At 49.2% G+C, this 25553-nt stretch overlaps 2 protein-coding genes across 5 annotated transcripts in view; both read left to right on the top strand.

The window, feature by feature from the left end:
• Nucleotides 1-5992, top strand: part of Dpp3 (dipeptidyl peptidase 3) — a 24057-nt gene extending 18065 nt beyond the window's left edge. For all 4 annotated transcript variants that reach the window (XM_021151419.1, XM_021151421.1, XM_021151422.2 and 1 more), the window contains exons 17-18: nucleotides 3180-3342; nucleotides 5427-5992. In XM_021151419.1, coding sequence (XP_021007078.1) covers nucleotides 3180-3342; nucleotides 5427-5602 — 339 coding nt within the window. In that variant the 3' untranslated portion in view covers nucleotides 5603-5992. The remainder of the gene's footprint in view (nucleotides 1-3179; nucleotides 3343-5426) is intronic.
• A 595-nt stretch (nucleotides 5993-6587) lies between these two features.
• Nucleotides 6588-24281, top strand: Bbs1 (Bardet-Biedl syndrome 1). The gene is made up of 17 exons (XM_021151793.2): nucleotides 6588-6660; nucleotides 6996-7072; nucleotides 7195-7229; nucleotides 9328-9600; nucleotides 10090-10136; nucleotides 10230-10268; nucleotides 10367-10439; nucleotides 12363-12494; nucleotides 13669-13775; nucleotides 15311-15431; nucleotides 15563-15721; nucleotides 17882-17951; nucleotides 18509-18667; nucleotides 19938-20071; nucleotides 21240-21374; nucleotides 21940-22026; nucleotides 22221-24281. The coding sequence occupies exons 1-17, from the start codon at nucleotides 6614-6616 to the stop codon at nucleotides 22305-22307; spliced, it is 1782 nt and encodes a 593-aa protein (XP_021007452.1). The 5' UTR covers nucleotides 6588-6613; the 3' UTR covers nucleotides 22308-24281.
• The last annotated feature ends 1272 nt before the right edge of the window (nucleotides 24282-25553 follow it).

Raw genomic sequence — 25553 nt, 5'->3', positions numbered from 1 at the left:
CTGCACCATCTCAGCCTCTGCACCATCTCAGCCACTGCACCATCTCAGCCTCTCCACCATCTCAGCCTCTGCACCATCTCAGCCTCTGCACCATCTCAGCCCCTGCACCATCTCAGCCCCTGCACCATCTCAGCCACTGCACCATCTCAGCCACTGCACCATCTCAGCCCCTGCACCATCTCAGCCTCTCCACCATCTCAGCCTCTGCACCATCTCAGCCTCTGCACCATCTCAGCCTCTGCACCATCTCTCCAGCTCCATGAGGAAACTTGTCTTTCCGGTGTAGGACTTTCTACAAAAACAGCCTCTGTCAACAATTCACACATCCTAAGTCCTAAAGTCAGGGTTGTTTGAATGAGGAAGTAAAGTGTGTCTTTGTGATTCTGTGCCCATCTGTTTCCAGGAAGGATTGAAAACATCTTTAGGTAAAACGTGTGGGAGTTTGGGGTCTTTTTGCTTTTGAAATTGTGTGTGTGTGTGTGTGTGTGTGTGTGTGTGTGTATGTGTGTGTGATATTGAGGGGTTGTGCATGTGCCACAGTGTATATGGAGGTCAGAGATAACTTGTGGAGTTGATCTTTCATGGTTTTATGTAGAGTTTGGGGCAAGGATTGTGTAACAAGCATGTTTATCTCCTGAGCTACCTCACCAGCCCTGTTTGTTGATTTTAGTTTTTCTTTTTTGTTTAGTTTTTCTTTTTAAAATTTTTTTAATATTTTGAGACAGTCTTACATGTTTCCCTGGATGGCCTAGACCTCACTATGTTAGACCAGGCTAGTCTTCACTATGTTAGACCAGGCTAGTCTTCACTCGTGTCCTCCTCCTGCTTCCACCTCTGCCTGCCAAGTGCTGAGACTGTAGGTGTGCACTGCTACACCCAACTAAAACACTTAGTTGTAAAGTTAAATAAAATTAAATTAGGGGCTGGGGATAGAAGAGTATGACTTAATAAATGTGAGACCCCGGGTTTCACCCTCCACTACCAAAAAAGTAAATTAGGATAAGAGCCACTAGATGAGAAACACAGTGTCCTTGATGGACTCTGAGATAGGCAGGGGCACTGTTGGCAAAGCTGATGGGACAGACCTGGGTGGGTTCTGCAGTCTTCTTGGTAGTAACCATCTGATTGATGATGAATTGGTGGCAAACAAGCTGTGCTGGCCGACTCTGGAAGCTCAGAGCTCAGACTCTCAAAGCTCTGCCGCCTTTGCAACAGTTCTATGAATCAAAGATGCTTCTGCAAATGGCAAGTGCTGTTGTTAGAGCATTAGGAGTAAGAACCAAGTCTACCAGCTCCTAGGCAGGATTGAATCAGTCCCTGAGCAGGCTCTCACTCCATAGCCCTGGTTGGCTCTGTGTAGACCAGGATGGCCTCAAACTCACAGAGACTGACCTGCTTCTGTCTCCCCGGCGCTGTGAGGGGCCCAGTTTGGTCCTTGTGCAGGGCAGTCTTACCTCATTGTGTTCAGTCTCCTCAGCAGTATGTTATAGACACAGAAGGTGACATCATCTTTGATCCAGCTCTTTATAGTGTTTAGTGTTTATAGTGCGAGCCACGGTTTGTTTGTTTGGTTGTTTTGGTTGTTTTTGGTTTTTGTGTTTCTGATGTTAGCAAAGATTAGGTTGAATATGTATTTGTGGCTTCTTGGAAGGTCTGGCAACAGTGGGCTCAATACCTATGTGTCTAGCTGGCTGGAACTGTGGCAGCCCCATGTTCAGACATGGCATAGGTCCAGAGATTCCCTGATTCCTATTATTCTTATAGTCCCTATTCTGGAGCCCCCAATTCCACATCCATAAATTCAGCCAACCGCACACATGCGTGTGCACACACACACACATACACACACACACACACAGAGATTCAGGAGTCATCTCGTATGTACTGGACATCCACAATTTTTTGTCATCATTCTCTAAACAATATGGATTAATAACTAATTACATAGCATTACATTGGGTATTATAAGTAATCTAAGGGCCTGGGCTATTGGGCAGTTGTCAGAGTGCCTGTGTACTGTACATGGAGCCCTGGGTCCCATTCTCACCACTGCATAAAAGTGTTGGCTCATACCTGTGACCCCAGCACTCAGGAGTAGAGGCTGGAGGATTAGGAGTTTAGGGTCACCCTTCACTTAAAAAAAAAAAAAAAAGAAGGGCTGAAGAGATGGCTCAGTGGATAATAATGCTTGCCGCATAAACATAAGGACCTGAGTTCAAATCCCCAGTCCTCATGTAAAAAACCAGGCCTGGTTGCATTCCTCTGCAGCTGCAGCACCACGGAGGTAGGAGGATCGCTGGAGTTTTCTGACTCCAGATTTGTGAGAACTCCGTTTCAAGGGAATAAGGTAGAGAATGGTAGAATAGGAGCTAGCGTCTTTCTCTGGTTTCTTCTGCACACAGCAAACACACATGTGCACATACAGCAAACACAAACACATACATAAATGTTTAAAATGTGTAATAAACAAATGTGATTTAAAATAGGCTGTACCAGGGCTGGTGAGATGGCTCAGTGGGTAAGAGCACCCGACTGCTCTTCCGAAGGTCCAGAGTTCAAATCCCAGCAACCACATGGTGGCTTACAACCATCCGCAACGAGATCTGGCGCCCTCTTCTGGAGTGTCTGAAGACAGCTACAGTGTACTTACATATAATAAATAAATAAAATCTTTAAAAAAAAAAAAAAAAATAGGCTGTACCAGAAGATGCATATAGCACACCATTTTTGGATTAGAGACTTAGACATTCCGATTTTGTGATCCATTGAGGGTATTGGAAAGCCATCCCCAGTAGTCTGTTCTGCTCAATCATTCCTGATGCTACCGGCTCCTTTGGCATCCATGTAGCTAACTCTCCAGTTTGAGCTCTCCAGGTCTGGCTTGTTGGTGTGATGATCATGTATGAAGAGATTACATATTACCAAGAAGTGAGAGAGATGAACCCTGGAGTCCACATAGCAGAAGAAGGATGGCCCTGAACTGTTGATCCTCCTGCCTCTGCCTTCCAAGTGCTGGGATTCTAGGTGCTACCATACCCAGCTTAGCCATTAGATTGGTAGCTCTGAAGTTTTATAAAGGACAAACGGCAGCACGTCCTCCCCAGGGCTAGGTGCCACTGACCATGGCTGCTGACAGAGGTGAGTTCCCATCCTAGGCACTTGATTCCTCCTTCCTGCAGGTGCTGAAGTCCACGGGGGACGTGGTCGCGGGGCGGGCCCTGTACGAGGGCTATGCAGCAGTCACTGACGCACCCCCAGAGTGCTTCCTCACCCTAAGGGATACGGTCCTGCTGCGCAAGGAGTCCCGGAAGCTTATTGTTCAACCCAACACTCGCCTTGAAGGTAATGGATGTTATGCCATCTGCTGGACCTACCTGAGGTCTCTCCAGAAAGCTGATGATGTACTCGGTTCGGAGAGGGCTCCCTCTGCCACGTTCTTTCAGACAGACCTCAGGCCTCCTAGGACATAAGAGAATTTAAATCAGCAACATTCAAGATGGAGATGTCCTGGATCGTTCCTCCTTCTCAAGTAACACTTCCATTTTCAGAATCCCTGACCCTTCCTGCATGGTGCCGGTACCTTGTGTGCCCTAGCTCTCCAATGCACCAAGGCCACTCTACTCGATAGCCTTTGTACACGCTGTACCCTCTGCTTGGCACAGTGTCCCTCAAATCTGTGTCTGTCTGATTCTTCTGGCTGGTCAGGTCCCTGTTAAATGGCACCTTCCTGAGACATTCTGTCTCCAGCCCCTCAACACAAAATAATCCCTTCAGTCTCTTATCTCTCAGCTCCACTTTCTTTGTGCTTTGGCAACATGGAGTTCAGGGAGGCCACTGAGGGATGGAGCTGTGGACGGAGCTGAGGTCATTTTCTAAAGAAGTTCAGAGCCCATTAGGGATAAAAACTCAACAAAGATATTAATCACACATGTTTAAAGGATAGACAGTGCTCTGAACACTTGGATAAAAATCACATCTATGGCTTCAGAGTGTCCAGGCAAGGTCTTGGGAGGAAGTGGTGGAAGGGACCAGACCTGAGGAACAGGTTGGAGTTTTCAAAGGTACTGGTGAGCTGGGGTCTGGTCCGTGGTAGAACATTTGCCCAGTATTTAAGAGGCCCTGGGTTCCGCCCCCAGCACTTTGATAGTTGGTAGTAGTGGTAATGGTGGTGACAGAGGACTTGCAGGCTCTAGGGTACTGGGTGAAGTGTTTTCACAGTAGGCCGGGACTGTGGCTCACTGGTGGCCTGCTTTGCACTGCCAAATAAGGTTACAGGTTCTATCCCCAGTACTTTGGGGGGGGGGGGGAAGAAAAGAAAAGAAAAGGGAAGGGAAGGGGAAAAGGAAAAAGGAAAGGAAAAGAAAAGAAAGGAACTTTTCAGAAATGAAGTCCCCAGGCCTGGTGAAGACTGGTTACAATACCCCTCATCAGTTTCATCTGGGAACTGAAATACACACAAGTGACCTTCACAGAGCCAGGACTTAATTTAGGCCATGTTAGCCACTGTGCCCCTCTCAGTGCCCCAGGCTTCACAGAGTGCAAAGGTTGAGCAGCTGAGGACTGATCCAGGGACCTCAAGTCAGGCCCACTTAACAGGTGAGATGCACAGATGTGCAGAGCAGCTGCTGAGCACCCCTCTGATGCTCTGTCCACGCAGTCCCCGTAGCACAAGAAGGAGAGGTTCTATGCTCATGCCCCACTTTACCCACAAGGCACTGAGGCTGAGAGCAACTGGGAAACTTGCCCATGATCTAGACAGACGAAGCAGTTGCTGCACTGTGAGTTTCAAGAGGCTGAGGACTTCTTGTTTGATCTAACATAGCACTTGAAATTTGATTTCGGATTTATTTATTTGATGTGTGTTTTCCCTGCATGTATGTATGTACCATGTGCATGCAGTGCCCTTGGAAGCCACAAGAGGGCATTGGATCCCCTGGGGCTGGAATTACAGATGATTGTGAGCCACCATGTGGGTGCGGGAGGCCAGGCTAAGAGCAGCCTGTACTCTAACCCCCTGAGCTATCACTCCAGCCCTGACAGAGCGCTTTTATCAGTCATTTTTGTTAGTGATTGTTGGGGTTATGTTGGCTTTGTTGAGACCAGGATTTCCTAGGCTAGCCTTAAAATTAATCCTTTTCACCCAGTTCCTTGAGTGCTGGGATTATGGTGTGTGCTACCATGCCAGACATGATTTAAATCTTGACTTAAGGGAAGGATGAGGTCAAGTGGCAATTCATTTAAGTCTAAGTCTCCCCCCATGTAATTCTGCCTTCCTGGCAGGGTTATTCTGATGTAGTTAATTAGATAACTCTCCTGAACGTGGAACAGTTTGTGCCATAGAGCTCAGTCAGAGCTCGCTGCCCCTCCGAGTGTTACTAAGTAACCAGATCTCTCTTTCTGCGCTGCTGTTTTCTCTCCACCCCTAGGCTCAGAAGTACAGCTTGTAGAGTATGAGGCCTCCGCCGCTGGTCTGATCCGCTCCTTCTGTGAGCGATTTCCCGATGATGGGCCGGAGTTGGAGGAGGTTCTTATCCAGCTGGCTGCAGCAGATGCCCGATTCTGGAGGGACCATGCCCAGGAGGCCCCACCTGGCCAGGCTTGAGAAGATCTGTGTGGTCTCTCCCCTCTTTGTCAGACCAGGGCTGTCAGTAGCTCTGAGTTGTGTGTGATTAGGAGTCAGGGGAGGGAGGGGCAGGAGCTTGGACTTTGGTGCTACCTCAGCTGAGGGTGGTGATGCGAACCCCTTCCATTTGTCAGCACTTTGCAGTTTACCATATGTCCTCAGTTTCTGGATCTGCACTGCCATCTATGGCCGGAGCTCAACAGGGTGCCTAGTCTGGTTTTCCACATGGAAGGTGGCAATACTGAGAAGTGACTGTTCTAGATCCGGCAGGTGGCATGTGACTGAGCCAGGGCTCAGCATTCTCACCAAATCCAGCGCTCTTCGTGTATTACTTTTATAGCCAGAAAAATAAATATGACGACCACCATCTCTGAAGTGTGTTTCTTTCTCGTCCAGTTCAAAGCCAGGGGAGGGCACAGTACATCGCTTTTGGCTTCCAATCCACAATAAGATTTTGAATATCATTTCCAAAGGAGGGCACAAACTCACAACGTGTTCCGGAGCTCTCCTTTGTGATATATTTTTTAAGATTTGTGTGTTCGTGTGCATTTTCTTCATGGGTGTGGTGGCGGCAGCAGAGACCAGAAGACCCCATCAGATGCCCTGGAACTACGGTTACAGAATTGTGAGCTGCCATGTGGGTGCTGAGCAGTCCAGGGTCCTCTGCGAGAGCAGTAAGCACTCTTACTTTCAAATGTTTCCGGAGCCAAAGAACCATAAGGCACTAACATGAGAACCCACCCTTTAATTTGTTTCTCAGTCTAGTCTTAACCCCTAAAAAGGGCTCCTCCCCAGACCTCAAAGCCCAGGCCCCTGTCTTTAATGCAGAAACCATAAGTCAACGTTGCATAGGACAAGGAAACCAGTGCTTATTTGGTCCCAGCCGGGACAATTTTACCCCGGAACCTTTGTTCCTGTGCTTTCGGATGCCCGGATTCTATTGGGCGTTGCGCGACGGCTGAGCTGGTTGCCAAGGCGACGCCTGGGAAAATGGCTGCGGCGTCTTCATCGGATTCCGACAGCGGGCGAGCTGAGAGGTTAAGTCCCGGGTCCTCACCGCTTCCTTTCCCTCAGATGGTGCTTGGTAGCGGGTTCTGGGCTCTTGCTTTCGAGCAGCGGTGGAAGTTCTGGGAGGGCCCTTTAGAAATCAGACGAAAGCTGATGGCCAAGAAGTATCTGTATGTGATTGGCCGGTCACTCCAGGCGCCAATTGAGCGCAGATCTAGACTTAGTATTATCCTTTCGGTGTTTGTGCTCTCAGTTTCAGGCGTCATCTCGCTTAGAGCTTTTATTTATTTATTTATTTATTTATTTATTTATTTATTTATTTATTTTCTTCGTCATGGGACCCACTTTCTTTTTTCCCTCTCAGCAACGAAGCCAATTCTAAATGGCTGGACGCACACTACGACCCCATGGCCAACATCCACACCTTCTCCTCCTGCCTGTGTGAGTCTCTAGACATACCTAGGGACACCCAGATTCTAGGAGGATGGGAGGAACAGGGAACGGTTTCATGGAGAAATCTTTGAGATTCTGAGACTCCTTTTCGACCCTTTTGTGTTTTCTAGCACTGGCAGATTTGCATGGCGATGGGGAGTACAAGGTAGGCAATCAGAAAGTTGAGTGGTGTGTATGTGACTCAGAAGTGAGATTTGCAAAGAGGCTCAACATACTCTGGAACTCATCAGTACTAAAAGGCACACTTCGTTGCAACTTCTTTCTTTTAATGATGCATTTTTATTTTGTGTGCGTTGGTGCTTTGCTTGTATGTGTGCTTGTGTAAGGTTTCAGATCCCTTACAACAGGATTTACATACAGTTGAGAGCTGCCTTGTAGGTGCTGGTGTTTGAACCAGGATCCTCTGGAAGAACAGCCAGTGATCTTCACTGCTGAGCCATCTCTCTAACCGCAGAATTTCTTAGTAATTTGGAAAGTGAACATTAATTTTATAACATGATCTGCAGAAGTTAAACAGCAAGATGTTGTGGATTTATAGTACCAAGACATACGATTTTCTCTTTTTTTTTTTTTTTTTTTTTTTTTTTTTTTTTTTTTTTTTTGTCTTTGTTTGTTTGTTTGTTTTTCAAGACAGGGTTTCTCTGTATAGCCCTGGCTGTCCTGGAACTCACTTGTAGACCAGGCTGGCCTCGAACTCAGAAATCCGCCTGCCTCTGCCTCCCAAGTGCTGGGATTAAAGGCGTGCACCACCACTGCCCTGCTGACATATGATTTTCTAAAAAATAATTTGGGGGCCAGGAGTGGTAGTGCATGCCTTTAATTGCAGCACTTGGACAATAGAAACAGGGAGATCCATGAGTTTGAGGTTGACCTGTGAAGTTCAAGGCCAGCCACGTCTGCTTAGTGAAACTGCATCGAAAACAAAAAAAACAAAAGCAAACTAACAAACAGAGAAATCTGCATCCCAAAACACAGTTAGAATCAAAATAAATTTATCTAGTGTTGGAAGGATGCATGAAGTGTGGAGGTCCGGTAACAACCGGTTCTCTCCTGTCATGTAGGTCCCAGTGACTGATGACTGAGGTCATCAGACATGGTGGTACGCACCCTTACCCACTGCAGGTCCCAGTTCTTTATGTCTAATCATTATTGCTTAACTTTCTAGTTTATAATACAAAATAATAGGCTTAAAATAGGAAATGATTCACAAACCTTTTCTTTTCTTTTTTCTTCTTCTTTTTTTTTTTAGTCAAAGTTTTTCTCTGTAGTAGTCTTGGCTGTTCTGAAACTCAATATATAGTCCAGGCCCCAGGATGGCCTCCAACTCACAGAGATTCTCCCTGCCTCTGCCTCCCATGTGCTGGAATTAAAGGCATCTTTGAGTAGAGACCATGTTAATAATCTTCTCTGTATCATTCAGGATTTAGTACATGTGCTGCCGAGGCGACTATGATTCTTTGGTGTAGGGTACCGTCTTGGTACCGTCTTGACTGGGGGCGACTACAATTCTTTGGTGTAGGGAACCGTCTTGACTGGGGGTGACTACGATTCTTTGGTGTAGGGAACCGTCTTGACTGGGAACAGGCACTAGAGTGTCACTAGGTAAAGCTGCTTGCTTGATGACCTGAATGCAGCCCCGTGGGTGAACAGGATAGCAGGAAAGAACCAACTCCCGGAAGTTGCCCTCTGGTCTCCACATGTGTGCTGCGGCATGGATGTCCCCACACACACATACATATGTGTACTTTAGAATGTGGAGGGAAACAGAGCTCAGGGAAGTGAGGCTCTTCCGTTTCTCGGGAGGACGTAGATCATCACGAGGCTGGTGACCATAGAGGCTGCAGGTGTTAGAGTGGAATTCCATATACTTTTCTCTCTACTGTTCTTTATAATTGGACATTTTCCTTAGTAAAAAAACATTTCAATGTAAATATAAAGTAAATATATCTTAGCCTCATAATAGAGAAGAACATTACAGCTATGTTCAAAGTCCCAAGTTCAATCTCCTACCACAGGAGGAGGAAAGGAATGAGTAATGAATGGATAAACCCCTCATGTGCCCCTGAGCACTCGCCAGGCCTATAATTCAGGATGGATTTGGTTTTCCTCCAGGTGTCCTGAGGTCGGCATTCCCATTTTGCAAGAGAGTAACGTGAGTTCAGAATAGCTAAGTAAATTAGTAAGCACCGACAGGAAGGGTGAGTGAGACGGCCCTTATGCTGAATGCTCTCTTCTGTCTGCAGCTGGTGGTGGGAGACCTTGGCCCAGGTGGGCAGCAGCCCCGCCTGAAGGTGCTCAAAGGACCCACAGTGCTGACGGAAAGCCCACTGCCTGCCCTGCCGGCCTCGGCTGCCACCTTCCTCATGGACCAACACGAGCCCAGGACACCTGCCCTGGCACTCGCCTCAGGGCCTTGTGTCTATGTTTATAAGAACCTTAGACCCTACTTCAAGTTCAGCCTGCCCCAGTTACCTCCAAACCCTTTGGAACAGGACCTTTGGAACCAAGCCAAAGAGGTAGGTGACATAGCAAACAAGAACTCAGAGACAGCGAGCGGCTACCGCAGGAAGAGGACCAGACTCTCAGGAGAGTGGGCTCACGGGAGTGGAAGGTGGGCCATAGCCCAGCTCTGGAACAACAGTGAGGTGCTGACCCTAAGCAGTGCCTTCCAGGAAGGCACTGAGCTAGGTCCTCTGGAGAGCAGAAGTCATCAGATGTCTCTGCAGTAACTACATCCCTTCCTACCTATTGGAGAAAGAGGAACCAAAGAGGGAAAAGGCTCACCTGAGGGAGTGGGGGATGGCCCTGGAGAGAGGGACACATAAGAGGCAACAATAAAGAGGCTGATGGGTGTGAGCATGTCCTGAGATGGATTCAAAGCAAGATCTCAGACTTGGGGTTGAGTGCCAGGCCACTGGGAAGAAAGTATAGAGCAAGGATAGACACAGTGAGCCGGCTGAGGCCATGGCTGCCAGAGCTCACAGCCTCTCCCCATGCTGACACAGGACCGGATTGACCCCTTAACCCTGAAGGAGATGCTGGAGGACATCAGGTGAGAGCCCACCTCCCTACTTGGCACCCCTTCATCCCAAAGCTCTCCTCTGAACCCTCATGAAAGCCGCCATGTCGGCCATTCTCGTTTCAGGGAAAAGGCAGACGTGCCTTTGTCTGTGCAGTCACTCAGGTAGGAGTCCACTGGGGGCAGGGTGGAGGGGATGTCTGTGGACTACCCTAGAGGCAGCCAGGCCACGGCATGCCGGTGCCTGTTCTGTGTATCTGCAGGTTTCTGCAGCTGGAGCTGAGTGAAATGGAGGCGTTTGTGAACCAACACAAGTCCAAGGTTATCAAGCGCCAGGTATACCCTTTCTCTTTTTATTGCCCTATCAAGGTGCTTACATTTTTAAAATTGTACGTGTTCATATGCAGCCAGGTGCATGTGTGTGTGCATGGTGTGGAGGACAGAGAATGACCTCAGGTGTCATCTTCAGGAATGCTGTCCATCTCCTTTGAGATAAGCTTTCTCTTGGCATAAAGCTCACCAATTAGGCTACATATAGCCTGCCAGGAGGCCACAGGGATCCATCTGTCTTAGCCTCCCCAGCACTGGTTTTACAGGGATGTGTCACCGTGCCTGGCATTTCTTACATGGCTTCTGGGGATCACACTCAGCTCCTGCTCGCCAGGCAAGCACTTTACCAACAGAACTGTGTCTCCAGCTCCAAACGCTCCTGTTTAAAACAAACAAACAAACCATGTAATGAGCAGTTAATTCTAACACTGAGCCTGGCCAGTGGCACTCTGTAGTTTTCCTTCCACTAACACTAATGTCTGGGGTCTCAAAGCAGAGAGCCTTCTTCTACCTTTCTAGTTAACAGGGAGACACCCTCTTCTTGCCATTTCTGAGCATTTCCTTCGCAGGTGTGCATTTATGCTGCTTTCCTTGAGTAACATTGTGAGGACACCATATTTTGAGCCTTACATAGCCTTTGAGAACTCTAATTTTTTTAAAGATTTGTTTATTTATTTTATGTATATGAGCACACTGTAGCTGTACAGATAGTTGTGAGCCATCATGTAGTTGCTGGGAATTGAGCTCAGGACCTCTGCTCACTCCAGCCCAAATATTTATTTATTATTATATATAAGTACACTGTAGTCGTCTTCAGACACACCAGAAGAGGGCATTAGATCTCATTACGGATGGTTGTGAGCCACCATGTGGTTGCTGGGATTTGAACTCAGGACCTTTGAAAGAGCAGTTGGTGCTCTTAACCACTGAGCTATCTCACCAGCCCGAGAACTCTAATTTTAGTAGCTTGTTAATTATTTAGTTGGTTATAATTCTTTTTATTTGTTTGATTTGGCCGGTTGCCGTTTTGTGACAGCATCTCATTAGTTGAGTTTGTCTTTGTTCTACGGATCCTCTTGCCTCTGCCCCCCAGGGCTGAGTTTGCAGGCCTGCACCACCACCCTCAGTGGTTCGCTTCACCATGTGTATCCACCACCCCTCAGCACCCTTCTGTGCTGTTGTAATGATGCCTGTACAGCATACAACACATTCATTCAAAGAAAAGCATTTTGCTTCTGCTAGTTTCCATAGAGAAACTCTTTAAAAATGTGGTCACGTATATCATTTTGTTTTGCTTTTGAGACAGGGGCTTACTATATAGTCCCAGCTATCCTGGAGCTTACTGTGTAGACCAGGCTGGCCTTGAATTTACAGAGATTAACCTGTCTGTGCCTCCTGACTGCTGGGATTAAAGGCAAGTACCACTCCTGGGTTGTAGACATTTGTAAAAGATACATTTAATTCTTATTTTCTGTGTATGAATGTTTGCCCGCATGCGCACTGCATGTGTGCCAGCTGCCTGCAGGTGCCCGTGTCATTGGATTCTCCTTTAAAACGTGGCTTTTGTTGTTTGGAGTGTTTGTTTGCTTATTTGAGACAAGGTCTTGCTAGGTAGTTTGGGATATCCTGGAACTAGAGATTTAAGCCAAGCTGGTCTTGAACATCCAGCAATCTTCTGGCCCCTGCTGCCACAATTATTTGACTACAGGTGTGAGTCACACCCAGCTCTTTAATGTGTGGCCGAGTTGGTTTTGACTCTGTAACTCGTAAGTGGCTTGAACAATAGTTACTCTTAAGCATTTAGATTTATAGAAGAAACACCTCTGCCATCAACATCCAGGTACAGTTCTCATGCTTGTTCCTCTTTTGCCCTCTCCCTTCTCTCCTCTGGCTCTGGGGTGTCTGGGAACACGGTGGAATGCTCTGCAGACAGTCATCACCACCATGGCCACCCTGAAGAAGAACCTGGCAGATGAGGACGCAGCGTCCTGTCTGCTGCTAGGCACTGAGAGCAAGGAACTCCTAGTGCTGGACCCTGAGGCTTTCACCATTTTGGCCAAGGTCAGTATCAGGTCTGTCCCTGGTTATACACAAGGTCCAGGCTGTGGTCCTCCTGCTCTTCCAGTGTGGATAGCATCTATTCAGAAAGTGTAGCTAAGCATAAAGAAAGACTAGATGGCCCAGAAGCTCACCACTCCTAAGTCTGGTGTGAAAGGTATAGTAGGGATCCTTCCAGACGTTCTCATGTGTGGACTAGTTGTCTACCTTGGTTCAAACCTTGTTTTATAGAGAGGTATATTTCTAGTTCATTACTGCTGCTGTGATAAAACACTCTGATCACAGAGTGGGGAGGACAGGGCTTGATTGACTGACAGCTCTGGGTTATTGCTTACCATTTCAGGGAAGAGAGGAGGCTGTCACAGCATATCCACAGTGGAGAGCAGAGAGAAAGGAACACAGGCAGGCTGTCTGTCAGCACTGGCATCATCTGGCTTGCTCCACTCAAACAGCTCAGGGCCCAACCAGTGAGTTCATATTGCCCACATTCAAGGTGTGCCTTGACAGCTCAATTAACAGTCAAGACAGCTGCCCACAGGGCAGCCTGACCTAGGTAGCTCCTCAACTGAAACTCCTCTCGGCGAGTCTATGTTTGGTAAAGTTGACCGTGAGTGCAAGCCGTACAGTGTCCTTAGATAGGCAGGCTCATGTGCAGAGCCCACAGTTTGCTCTCTTCACGTTACTGTAGAACGTTAGTGTCTTCCTTGGTTCACAAAACCACGCCAACCTTTTCGTCGTTATTTGGTTTTGTCTTTTTTTTTTTTTTTTTTTTTTTGCAGTATAGCCCAGGATAGCCTTGAACTGTGATCCTCCTGGTTCCATTTCCCCAAGTGCTGATATTATGGGGTGTACCACCACTGCAGCTTCATATCAGCCCTTCTCCATGTAGTTATATGTGTAAATACATACATACAAACATACATGTATTTACTTGGCCACTTGGTGTCCACGTAAATGATTCTCACTATTATCAATGCTGCTCCAAGGTCTTCCTTGTTCAGACGCCTTTATCTCTACTTACATCGCTCTCATACTTTGCTGGAGGTGACAGGGTTTAGCCAAATGGTGTAGACTTAAAGCTGTCAGCAGTAGGAAGTGAAGAGAGGTCAGGATTTTAGTCAAGAATTGACAGTCTCTTCCGACCGTGGTTAGTAGGTTTGAGCCGTTCTCTCTGCAGATGAGCCTGCCCAGTGTCCCTGTCTTCCTGGAGGTTTCCGGCCAGTTTGATGTGGAGTTCCGGTTGACTGCTGCCTGCCGAAATGGGAACATCTATATCCTGAGAAGGTAGCTACAGCTGTGGCCCCAGACACCCAGTGGTTTCAGAAGCTTGCAAGATGAACAGGGGTTTAGGCTGGAATTTGAGATTGAAAAGAGGAGAATTTTGTAAAGGAGACTGAGCATTTGAGGGTAGAGGAGGAGGAGCCTGATGGCTAAGAGCCTGCTATGAGGACTGTAATACGAGAGCAGCACAGCCGGAAGGTGGAGGAAGCAGTCAGATACAATCTCTTATATTTGTTATATTCCTTTATAATGTATGTGACACATATATTCGTTTGATATTCCAGACAGTGTTTGTTTGTTTGTTTGTTTGTTTGTTTGAGACAGAGTCTCTCTGTGCTATGGCTGTCCTGGAACTTGCACTGTAGACCTCTGTAGCCTTGAACTCACAGAAATCCACCTGCCTCTGCCTCCCAAGTGATAGGAATAAAGGTGTGCACCACCACTGCCCAGCTGAATTATTTTATGTTCGTGAGTATTTTGCCCATGTGCATGTCTGTATACCACATGCATGTGATACCCAGAGGCCAGAAGGGGTCATCAGCCTCTTGGGACTAGAGTTTCAGTTAACTGTAAGCAATGATATAGACTGGGAATTGAACCTGTGTCTTTTAGAAGGGCAATCAGTACTCTTTTTTTTTTTTTGAGACAGGGTTTCTCTGTGTAGCTCTGGTTGTCCTGGAACTCACTCTGTAGACCAGGCTTGGCCTCGAACTCAGAAATCCGCCTGCCTCTGCCTCCCAAGTGCTGGGATTAAAGGCGTGCGCCACCACGCCCGGCAGCAATCAGTACTCTTAACCTTTGAGCGAGCTTTCCACCCTTCCAGATAGTCTTTTAAGTCAGGACATTTATTGAGCATCTACTATGCATTCAGTACTGTACATGGGGTTGGAGATTGACTGGTAAGTGGAATGCTGGAAATATGGTTCCTGCCTTCCTGGGGAAGACACAGTAAAAGTAGTGTAAGCTAGATGAGTACTTTTGAGGAGAAATGGAGGCTCAGTGGGAAAACAAGCAACATCTGGGTTGGTGGCATGAAGGTGGTGGCGTACACCTGTAGTCCCAACATTTAGAAGGCTAAGAAAGGAGAATTCCCAGAGCCCAGAAGCCAGAGATGTAGTCTTTATACAGCCTGGAGAAAGTGGGTCACAGCTATGGTTGAAAGGCAGAAATTAGCCCCTCTGTTTGAAAAAGGAAAAACTAAGGAAAGATCAGAAAACTGATGGACCATCCTTTGCTGATAACCAGTAAACTTTCCAAGTCCACTAACACTGGCTAGACCACTCTAAGGTAAATGCATTCAGAACTCTGGATCCCCAGGACATTTGTCACCATAGTGAAGGGCAGGAGACAGTAGGTAAACAAGCCTGGTGTCGTCTAGGCTCACACGTCTTCTGAGGTAGGTGGAGAAATGATCTCATCATTTGCTCAGGACCAGGCAGGCTCTTGGGTTCATCTAGTGGGGCTAAGACGGGATGGGTCGGCCAGGGAGCTAGATGCAAGACCTCTCTGGGCTGAGAGATCATGTCTCTATTCCACAGAGACTCCAAACACCCCAAGTACTGCATCGAGTTGAGTGCCCAGCCGGTGGGGCTGGTCCGGGTACACAAGGTCCTGGTGGTGGGCAGCACCCAAGAGAGTCTGCATGGCTTCACCCACAAGGTGCGGTCTCTAGCCCCTCCCCTCCACGCTGTCTGCCCTGTGAGCCCAGAGCTGTCCGTTACCGTTCCAGCCACCCCTTATTTCCGTGTGAATCCCTGAGCTCCCTGCGGACACTGGCTGTTTCTTGCCAGGGTAAGAAGCTGTGGACAGTGCAGATGCCTGCAGCCATCCTGACCATGAACCTCCTGGAGCAGCGATCCCGAGGCCTGCAAGCTGTCATGGCTGCTCTGGCCAATGGGGAAGTCCGAATTTACCGAGACAAGGCCCTGCTCAATGTCATCCATGCCCCGGTGAGTGTGACGGCATGCCGCCACCACCACTGCTGCTGCCTCCTCCTTACCCAAGCCCTATTTTTTTCTCTGATTTTTTATTTAATCTTTGATAGTTTCATACGTGAATGTAATTGATCCCATCCACCCACATTCCCTTCCTATCTGCCCCCAACTCCCTGTGATACCCTTTTCCCCAACAGAGCTCCCTGTTTTCATGGGGCTTTGTTGTGTTTTGTTCATAGAATCCACTGAGTTTAACTAAGGCTGTTTGCATGTGTATGGGGTGGGTTTATTTACTGGGTCAAGGCCAGTTTACTGGTGGCAACACCCCTGAATAAGAATGAGTCCCCTACCTCCAGCAGTGTGGAACACAAGCTTATGAGGCCTCACCTGAGCTAAGGAGCTAAGGCCTAATGACTAAGCACTTGATTCCAGGGAGTTTATACGTGGTGACAGCAGCCAGAGACAAATGAACACACAGAGCGGGTGAGAGCAAAGCAGGGGGCTGAGTGACTCGGGGCCTGAGTGGATGGATGGCAGAGGAACACTCTAGACCAAGAGCAGCATGAAAAAAGGCTGAGGGGCATAATAAGTCTTTGGTTTTAGGGATAGGGTCTCACTACAAAGCTCTAGCTGGCCTGGAATTCACTATATGGACCAGGTTGGCCTCTAACTCACAAAGCTCTACATGACTTTGCCTGCTGGGTGCTAGGATTACAGGCTTGTGCCACTATGCCCTGTTTCTCCTCCTCCTCCTCCTCTTCTTCTTCCTCCTCCTCCTCTTCCTTCTCCTCCTCCTCAGCATCTTCATCATCTAATTTCATCATTTTCCTTTTCCGCCCTCCAACCCTTTACACATAATCACTCTCCTTGCTCCCTCTCAAAATTATGGTCTCTTCTTTTAGTTGTCATTGTTTTACACATGCTCGTGCGCACACACACACACACACACACACACACACTATTACAATCTGATCAGTACACATACATACACACACACACACACACACACACACTATTACAATCTGATCAGTACACATACACACACACACACACACACACAGGCACACTATTACAATCTGATCAGTCCATATAGTACATATTAAATTTCAGGGCTGACTATTGGGTATTGGATAACCAATTGGGATTATTTTTTAATTAATTTTGTGTGTATAGCTGTTGGCCTACATGCGTCTATGCACCACATATGCTGTTTCCATAGAGGCTAGAAAAGCACATAGGATCCCCTGGATCTGGGTCCACCATGTGGATGTGGGATTTGAACCAGGGTCCTCTGCTCAAGCAGCCAGTGCCTTTAACTCCTGATCCATCTCTCCAGTTCCAGGGCTCATTTTATTTATAGTATATACTTTAGATATACTATAAATAATATGTTTTGAGTGTGTGTCCATGTGCCACCACAAGCATGTGGAGATCAGAGGACAAGTTTTAAGAATGGGCTCCTCTAGCCCGGCGTGGTGGCGCACACCTTTAATCCCAGCACTCGGGAGGCAGAGGCAGGCGGATTTCTGAGTTCGAGGCCAGCCTGGTACAGCCAGAGCTATACAGAGAAACCCTGTCTCGAAAAAAAAAAAAAAAAAAACCAAAAAAAAGAATGGGCTCCAAGGGTTCTGGGGACTGAGCTTAGGTTGTCGGACTTGCACAGTGAGAGCTTTTACCCTCCAAACCCTCTCACCTCATAGAACTTAACTCCCTACTGGAATTTGATGTCACTGTATAAAATCTGGAAGCAGTGGTTGGTCCTGTGGTCCTGAGAAGGTACGGGGTTGGGAGAGCGAAAGAGGAGAAATTGGGTAAGACAGACTGGAATCTGATTTGGAGGACCTGAAATATCTTGCTAAGCAGAGGAAAAGCGTTGGAGGGTTGTGGTTTTGAAAGGCAGCAAAGGTAACCAAGGACCCAGTGCAGGCAGCCCAGGCAGCCCAGGAGACTGATTAGAAGGCCACCCCAAAAGAGGGTAGGGGTGCCTAGTGTAGAACTTCGGCACAGCCAGGGAGATTAGAAGGGAAATGAATAATCCAAGCAGTGTTTCCAAGACAACACTGCTGCTGCTTCTCCCACGCCTTCGCATTTGAACTTCAGTTGGGCTCTCCCCTCCAGCCCGTCTTGCTTTCTTTCTCAAGATTTTTTCCCAGCTAAAGTCTGGTTCCCCCGTAGGATGCAGTAACCAGCCTGTGCTTTGGCCGATACGGGCGGGAAGACAACACCCTCATCATGACTACTAGAGGTGAGGACTCAGATCTGGGGAGCACAGTGGGACTGGAGTGAGGGGGATGAGATTCTGTGGGGAAGGAGGGGCATGGATAGAGACAGTGGGACCCCAGGCCTGCGGACATGCCCTATGTACGATTGGATCAGATCATAATAGTTGGATTTTTTTGCCAAGGAGCTAATCCTGGTCAGGTAGCGCCTCTCCAGCCTGTACCTTCAGCATCTACCTGAGCACCAAGAACATCACAGTTCTTCATGAATAGTGGCTGAGTGAGTGAGTGAGTGACTGAGTGATAAGAGACTGCTGACAGCCAAGAGTGCTGTCACACAGCTATAATAGCAGCACTTGGAAAGGTGGAGGCAGGCAGATCGGGAGATCAAATCTATCCTAAGCTATATGGATCCTGTCTTCAGGAGGAAAAAAAAAAGACAGACTTGAGATATTTCATGTCTTCTAGAAAGTGAGTCTCTTCAGAAGGACCAACATGCTTGGACAAGAGTGCTGTTGTTTGAGGAAGAATGGGAATGTGGGGTAGGACAGGGAAGTGGATGTTTTGTTTGCCCACATCTCAGGTGGCGGCCTGATCATCAAGATCCTGAAGCGCACAGCAGTGTTTGTGGAAGGGACGGGTGAGGTGGGCCCACCGCTAGCACAAACCACAAAACTCAGTGTGCCCCGAAAGACCCGGCTGTATGTGGATCAGACCCTGCGGGAGCGGGAAGCTGGCACAGGTGAGACCTAGGGAAGAACACAGAGTCCCACTGGGTGCCTGGGGCGTGAGTGAGATCTTAGCCAGTGGGAAGACCCTCAGGTAACAGACTAATCCTCATGGCAGAGGGTGATGCTGGCGAGAGCACCAGAGGCAGCAGTCCCTTTCAGATGTAGAAATTCTCTTTTTTTTAAATTAATTAATTTTTTACACTCCATATTCTATTCCACTCACCCCGCATCCACCCTCTGACTCTTCCACATCCCATACCTCCTCCCCATGCCCCTGTCTCCACGTGGATGTCCTCATCTCCCACCCGATCAGACCTCCCCACTTCTTGAGGCCTCCAGTCTCTTGAGGGTTAGGTGCATCTTCTCTGACTGAATCCAGACCCGGCAGTCCTCTGCTGTATGTGTGTATTGGTGGCCTCATATCAGCTGGTGTATGCTGCCTGGTTGGTGGTCCAATGTTTGAAAGATCTCGGGGGCCTAGAAAATTGTAAAACTGCCTTCACCTTCATGATGGCTGTGGTGGCACACACGTGTGATCCTAGCTCGTGGGAGGTGGAAGGTAGCAGCATATCAGGCTCACACTCAGCTTTGGCCACATAGTGAGACCCTGACGGAGACCCAAGGCAACCTCAGAACTCAGTGCCAATGCAGCTAGGCACAGCTAGAGGTGGGTCTGAAGAAGGGTCGCCTGAGCTGACAAGTGTTAGGGCTAAGGGGTCAAACAAGGGGACTTAGGGATGGATGGGGGCAGTGGGTGGGTTGAGCTTGGCATGGATAGGACCTTAGATGGAGATGACTAAGAGGCAGTTCAAAGCAGAGGCAGGCCTGGGCACCCACCAGCTGCCAGAGACACACCACACAGTAGTGTCTGCACATCTGGGACTTGGTGTGTGGATATGGGAACAAGTTCAAAGCCTTTAGGAGCTGGAAGCTGGTGTTCTTTGGGGTGGCAGAGTCAGGGCAAGTCCTATACTATCTAGAGAACAAGATGGTAGGAGAGAAGACCAAGGCCGAAATCAGCCTTGAAACTGTGAAATTTAGTCTTGAGCGCTGAACAAGAGGACCAGGGATGGAGACTGAGATTATGTGAGCAGTGAGGTGGTAGGAGAACCAGGAAGGAGTAGAGTGTGGTCCACAGCGTGCAGCATGGCCCTCCCTATCTCAGTCTTCCCAGCACCTGCAGGCCTTGCCTTGCCTCTCCCATCATGCCTTCTTTTCCTATTCTCATGGAATCTAAGCAAGAACGCTCTCACCTCTCACTGCTTCCTGTTGCCTCTGCAGCCATGCACCGGACCTTCCAGACCGACCTCTACCTGCTGCGCCTGCGAGCTGCCAGAGCCTATGTCCAGGCCCTGGAGTCCAGCCTGAGCCCCATGTCAACCACAGCTCGGGAGCCCCTCAAGCTGCATGCTGTGGTGAGTATCCAGGTGTAGGGACATTAGGGTAGGGATGAGTGGCATCCTCCCTGCTGCACTGTAAGCACCCAGAGCCACTGCCAAGCCACCTAGCCCTGTGCTCCCATCTCACCTCCTCACAGATCTAAGCCTAAAACCCCTGTCCTCCTAAGGGGGCTGCTCAGCCTTCTCTACTCTCCTCTTCTGTGCTGCTCCAGAGGTGCACATGCTGTACCTCAGACAGACTGGGCGCTGGCAGAAGCTGGGCATAACCAGCACAGAGTAGTCACAGTGGGATATTGTGCATCCCAGGGACCTGGAGGGACTCTCCTGGCCACAGATGAGGGCATAGAGTGATTTCTGTTGGCATGGCAGCCTACAGAATTAGGACTGCCTGGTACAGGGAAGGTTCACCCTGACCCAACCCTAGGTATACACACAGCTGCACGCATACACGCACACGCGCACGTACATGCACACACATACTTACACACACATATACACACACATACACACACATATACACACACATACACACACACATACACACACACACACACACACACAAGCCTGAGGGTCCTCACCAGTTCTGAGTGTTTTCAGAGCCACCTGTATTCTGATTGCACCTATTCTTTTTTTTTTTTCTCCCTTCTCCCCAAGATAGGGTTTCTCTGTGTAGCCCTGGCTATCCTGGAACTCACTCTGTAGACCAGGCTGGCCTCAAACTCAGAGATCCACCTGCCTCTGCTATCCCAGTCCCCAGTGCTGGGATTAAAAGCATGTGCCACCATGCCCAACATCACTTGTTTCTTTTCTGAAGAAAGTGGCTAGATACAGAAGAAAGGGTTGAAGAAAGGGTTCCTGAGCCCCTTAGAATGGGAGGAGGTGGGCCTTAAATCATTGAGCCACCAGGATGGGAAGTTAGGCAGAAGTGCCTGGGGCCAGTGATGAGCACAGCTGCAGCCCTGAGCCAGCTGTACTTGATCTTGCTAAGTAGACTCCATCAAGACCCTCCCTGATCTGTGCCTTTGCCACATCGCTCTACTTCTGGGCTCTTTAAGAAGCAGAGCGGTGGAACTGGAGACGAGTATCTGGCGGCCCTTGATGGAGAGGCAGCAGGCATGATGGTGGTATTCAGTGTTCAAGGCCAATGGGTCCTAAGTGCCTGTCCATCTTACTCTCTCCACAGGTTCAAGGCCTGGGCCCCACCTTTAAGCTCACACTTCACCTGCAGAATACCTCAACGGCCCGTCCGGTCCTGGGGCTGCAGGTCTGCTTCCTGTACAACAAGACGCTCTATGCCCTGCCTCGGGCCGTCTTTAAGGTACTAGATCTCCACGCTGACGTGGGCTCCAACAGTCAGGGCTGGGGCTAATGAAGTGCCCATAGTAAGTTGCCGTAAGAGTAAGGGGATGACCAGTAGACCAACACAAGACAGAGACCAGACTCAGCCCCTGCCTCCACCACCTTTCTCCCAGCCAGAGAGACCCCAGGAAGCCACACAGGAGGGGCTGGAAAATAGCTGTGTGAGTTTTTCCTCTGCACCCCTGATTGGAGAGGGCAGGCTGCTTCCCAGCTGTTCCTGCTGAAGAAAAGGAGCCACACTCTGCCCCAATCACTACAGAAGCAAAGGACCCGGTTCCCCCAGGGCCCAGGGGTCCTCAAGTTGGGAGAAGCAATACTCAAAACTCTGGAACAGAGAGGAGTCTAGGCTTAACCACAGACACGTGGGCCCGAGGCCTCCCTGCACCTTGTTGCCTGGAGCTGGCTGGTCATGCTTGCTCAGGCTGAAGCATCCTGAGAGGACAGCCATAACTGCTTTGTAATCTGTCAGATGCTGTCTAGGTCTGTGGGCTTTGAGGGCTAATCTGTTTCTGTTCCCCAAATAGGTTCCCTTGCTGGTACCAGGACTCAGTTACCCACTGGAAACCTTTGTGGAGAGTCTCAGTAGCAAGGGCGTCTCAGACATGATCAAGGTAGGTGGCTACTTCAGAGGCAAGTGGGACCCTGGGGAAGCAGTAGGATGAGGCTGGAGAAGACTATGGGACCCAGGGCTGTGATGCGGTGTTAGCAGGTAAGCTGGGAGCCTGTCAGTTGAGCCGGCTGGCAGAGTTGCTGTTAGTGAGGAGGAGAGGTCAAGTCGCCCCCCTGCCTGTCTTCTCCTCCCTAGGTGCTCGTGCTCCGGGAAGGCCAGAGTGCGCCCCTGCTGAGTGCCCACATCAACATGCCTGTGAGTGAGGGTCTGGCAGCAGCCTGAGCCTCCACAAAATGGAGCCTTTCGGATCCAGTGACTTCCAGGATTGCCAGACTACTTCCCCAGCAGCAGTGTAGTGAGACATCAGCTCCCTGTTCCTCTCTGACACAGACCCTTGCTCCCCACGTCTGCCAGTGGCCTGAGCAACAAGACACGGGGTGCTCAGAATCAGCTCCTTCTCCTCGGAACCCACTCACACACTGCCCTCAGTTCCTGCTGCCTGCCACTCCCCAGGTCCCAGGAAGAGATGTCAGGTGGTCAGGGCGAGCATAGCCTCAGTCCGTCCGTCCGTCCGTCCGTCCTTCCTTCCACTCACCTATTTCAGATTGAGAGCACAGTTGATCGAGGGTTTAGATGTCGGCTGGTACTGATCCTCTGTTGCCCTTTGAAGTTGCAGGGGTGTGGGTGCTGCCATCTTGGTTTACAGGCACGTGCTAAGCTTTCTCAGCTGAAGAGGGTCTCCACTTTCTACCCTGAAGCCCAGGAGTCACGGGGCTCAGTCCCCAGGTCCTAGACGAGCCACAGAGATTGTCAGAGGAGCTGGTGCCAGAAGTAGACGGGGTCCGTGTGAGGAGCTAGATCCACACAGCAGCTGCTCCCGAGTGGGTGCCCATGGCCAGAGGCACTGTTCTGAAATGGAATGCGGAGCTAGATAGCGAAGCTGGGGCTGGTGGCACTGGGAGAGGTCTGGACCTGAGACCTGGGAAGTGACCTAGGAGGCAGATGCCGACAAGTGCCTGTCGGAATGCACTTAGGTCCAGGCGCCCGAGATGGTCCTGCGGGTGGAATGTTGGCTGTGCAGTGGCCAGCAGGTGCCTGGGCTCACGGAAAAGGTGCACACCAGGGGTAGGGAACGAAGCCGAAGACTGAAGGAAGTGTGCTCAGATCTCAAGGGTCAGGACCCCTGGCCCTCCTCAGAGGCTGTTCTGAATCACTTGAGAAGCAGGAGCCCTGCTCCCTGGAGAGCAACATTTTTTCCCAGTCTGATCAGGTTCAGCCTGGTGTGTGGCACCCAGCTTAGGCTTGCAAGCTTCCACCTCCTCTGCAGTGTGAGAGAGACTTGCCTGGATTAACTCTAAGCCGTTGTCAGCCCTGGCACCATTAGAGCTTGGCAGCTCCTCAGGAGAAAGGGAAGCCTTGCTCCGAGAAGGTGAGACTTAATGGCACAGCTTTGTCCACAAAACCAATGTCTCCAAGCTGACCACCACTGCCCAGTAACAGCCTCTGCGCCCACTCGGGGACCAGGATGACCCTTCCAAAGGGTACTTCAGAGCCCAGGCTAAGAGACAGTGGGTCTGGACCAAAGAAACATCCTCGTTCTCCTATTGCCCATCTCCCTCGAGACAGGCACTACCTGAGCAAGGAGAGCAAAGGGTTCTTTGTGCATCATCCAGTGAGGCACAGCTGGACCACGCTGGAGGTCTAACTGGAGATGGGAAGATGGGGTAGGGGAGGGGGCGTTGCTGTGAGTCACAAACCCCAGCCTAACCTGCACAGAAAACAGGAAGGCCTGCCCAAGTTGCTGAGCCCTTGTCACTGTCATGTGAGCAGGGCTGTGCTCTCATGGGGCCAGGTTGTGTGTTGGGTCATGACATCCTAGTCCCTTTCACCCAAGTCATGCTGTGAAATCAGAACAAAAATATTTGATGTGTGCACTCATGATGATACAAGGGCTGAGACATATGACCAGGTCCTACCATAAAACACAGTGTCATACTATGTGTGCCTAGTAAGAAATGCATGCCATGCACCTTATGCACGTAAAAGAACATGAAGCATAAACAGTGCAGAGTGTCCAGGACCCACGGAAGTGAGAGCTCTAGGAAACTGAACCTTACGGGTGAGAAGAGACTAAAGTAAAATGCCCTCTTCCCATTCCACAGGACCATTCCTGTACAACAGCCATCTTCATTAACTATTTTATTTTTTGGTTTTTCGAGACAGGGTTTCTCTGTGTAGCCCTGGCTGTCCTGGAACTCACTCTGTAGACCAGGCTGGCTGCGAACTCAGAAATTCACCTGCCTCTGCCTCCCAAGTGCTGAGATTAAAGGCGTGCGCCACCACTGCCCAGCCATTAACTATTTAAAAATATATATATATATATATATATAAAGAGATTCTTTTAAAATTATGTGTGTGGGTGGGTACAGGTGCCCAAGGAAGCCTTTTCTAGGGCCTTGGATCCCCAGGAGCTGGAGTTACAGGTGGTTGTGAGCTGCCCAGTACGGGTGCTGGGTCCTTGGCAAGAGTAAGGGCTCTTATCCTCTGAGCGCCTCCCCAGCCCCATGCTCTCGCTTCAGTCATCTGTCTTAGACATTACCTGTTGATCCCTGTTGCAGCATATAAGCGTTTGGTGCTCTTGAGACCCCTCCCCTGCTCTCCATGCTTTAGGTAGTCAGTGCCCACTGTTTACATTGCTGTTTATATTGATTCCTGAAAGTCTTAGTAAAGTGAGAATTAACTATAACCATTTTTGAACTTTTAGATGTTTTCATGGAATTGGCACTTGGTTTGACTTTTCTTTCTTTCATTGCTAAGTTTTCTAATATACCATTGAAAATCCCCCCATCCTAGCTCAGTTCTTTTCGCGGGCGGGACACTTCCTTCCTAACTTGCTTCTGTGCAGACTCCCCTATAAGAGAGTTCCTTTTCCTGTTATCCCAGGGTTAGATCCCCTGATTCCTGGGTTCCATGTCTTCTTCCTTCTTCCGCCCTCATTGGGTAAAACATACCCAGGGTAACTTCATTCTAAAAGCCACGTGTGATGGTCATTCCCGGCTGTCAAGTTGACTGTATCTGGCCTGAACTACCATCCAGAATTGGAGCACCCCTGTGATCCAGAGCTTGAGGCTGGAAGGCACAGGCTTTGATCTGGACCTTGAAGCATAGTGACCATGAAAAGCTCAGGGAAGGTGACTCATGCCTTTAATCCCAGGAGACAGAGGCTAGCAGATCTCTGAGTTCAAGGCCAGCCTGGGACAGAACAAATTCCAAGTAAAGAGCATCTTAGGTCCAGGGGTGGTGGTCACACCTTTAATCTCAGCCATACTTTCTGCTGGCGGCCTACATAAGTACGGACAATGGAAGAAGGAAGGCTTGCTGCTGCTTTGCCTGCTTGCACTAACCTGGCAGCACATCTGTTGGAGCCTACTTCTTCAGGATTCCACCTTATACAGAAGACCAGCTGAAACACCCAGCCTCGTGGGACTGAGCAACTACTAGACTCTTGGACTTCCCATTCACAGCTGC

Source organism: Mus caroli, chromosome 19, assembly GCF_900094665.2.
Source record: "Mus caroli chromosome 19, CAROLI_EIJ_v1.1, whole genome shotgun sequence".
Lineage (NCBI taxonomy): Eukaryota > Metazoa > Chordata > Mammalia > Rodentia > Muridae > Mus > Mus caroli.
The sequence above is the reverse complement of the archived record's forward strand: the minus strand, read 5'-3'. Positions and strand labels throughout refer to the sequence as shown.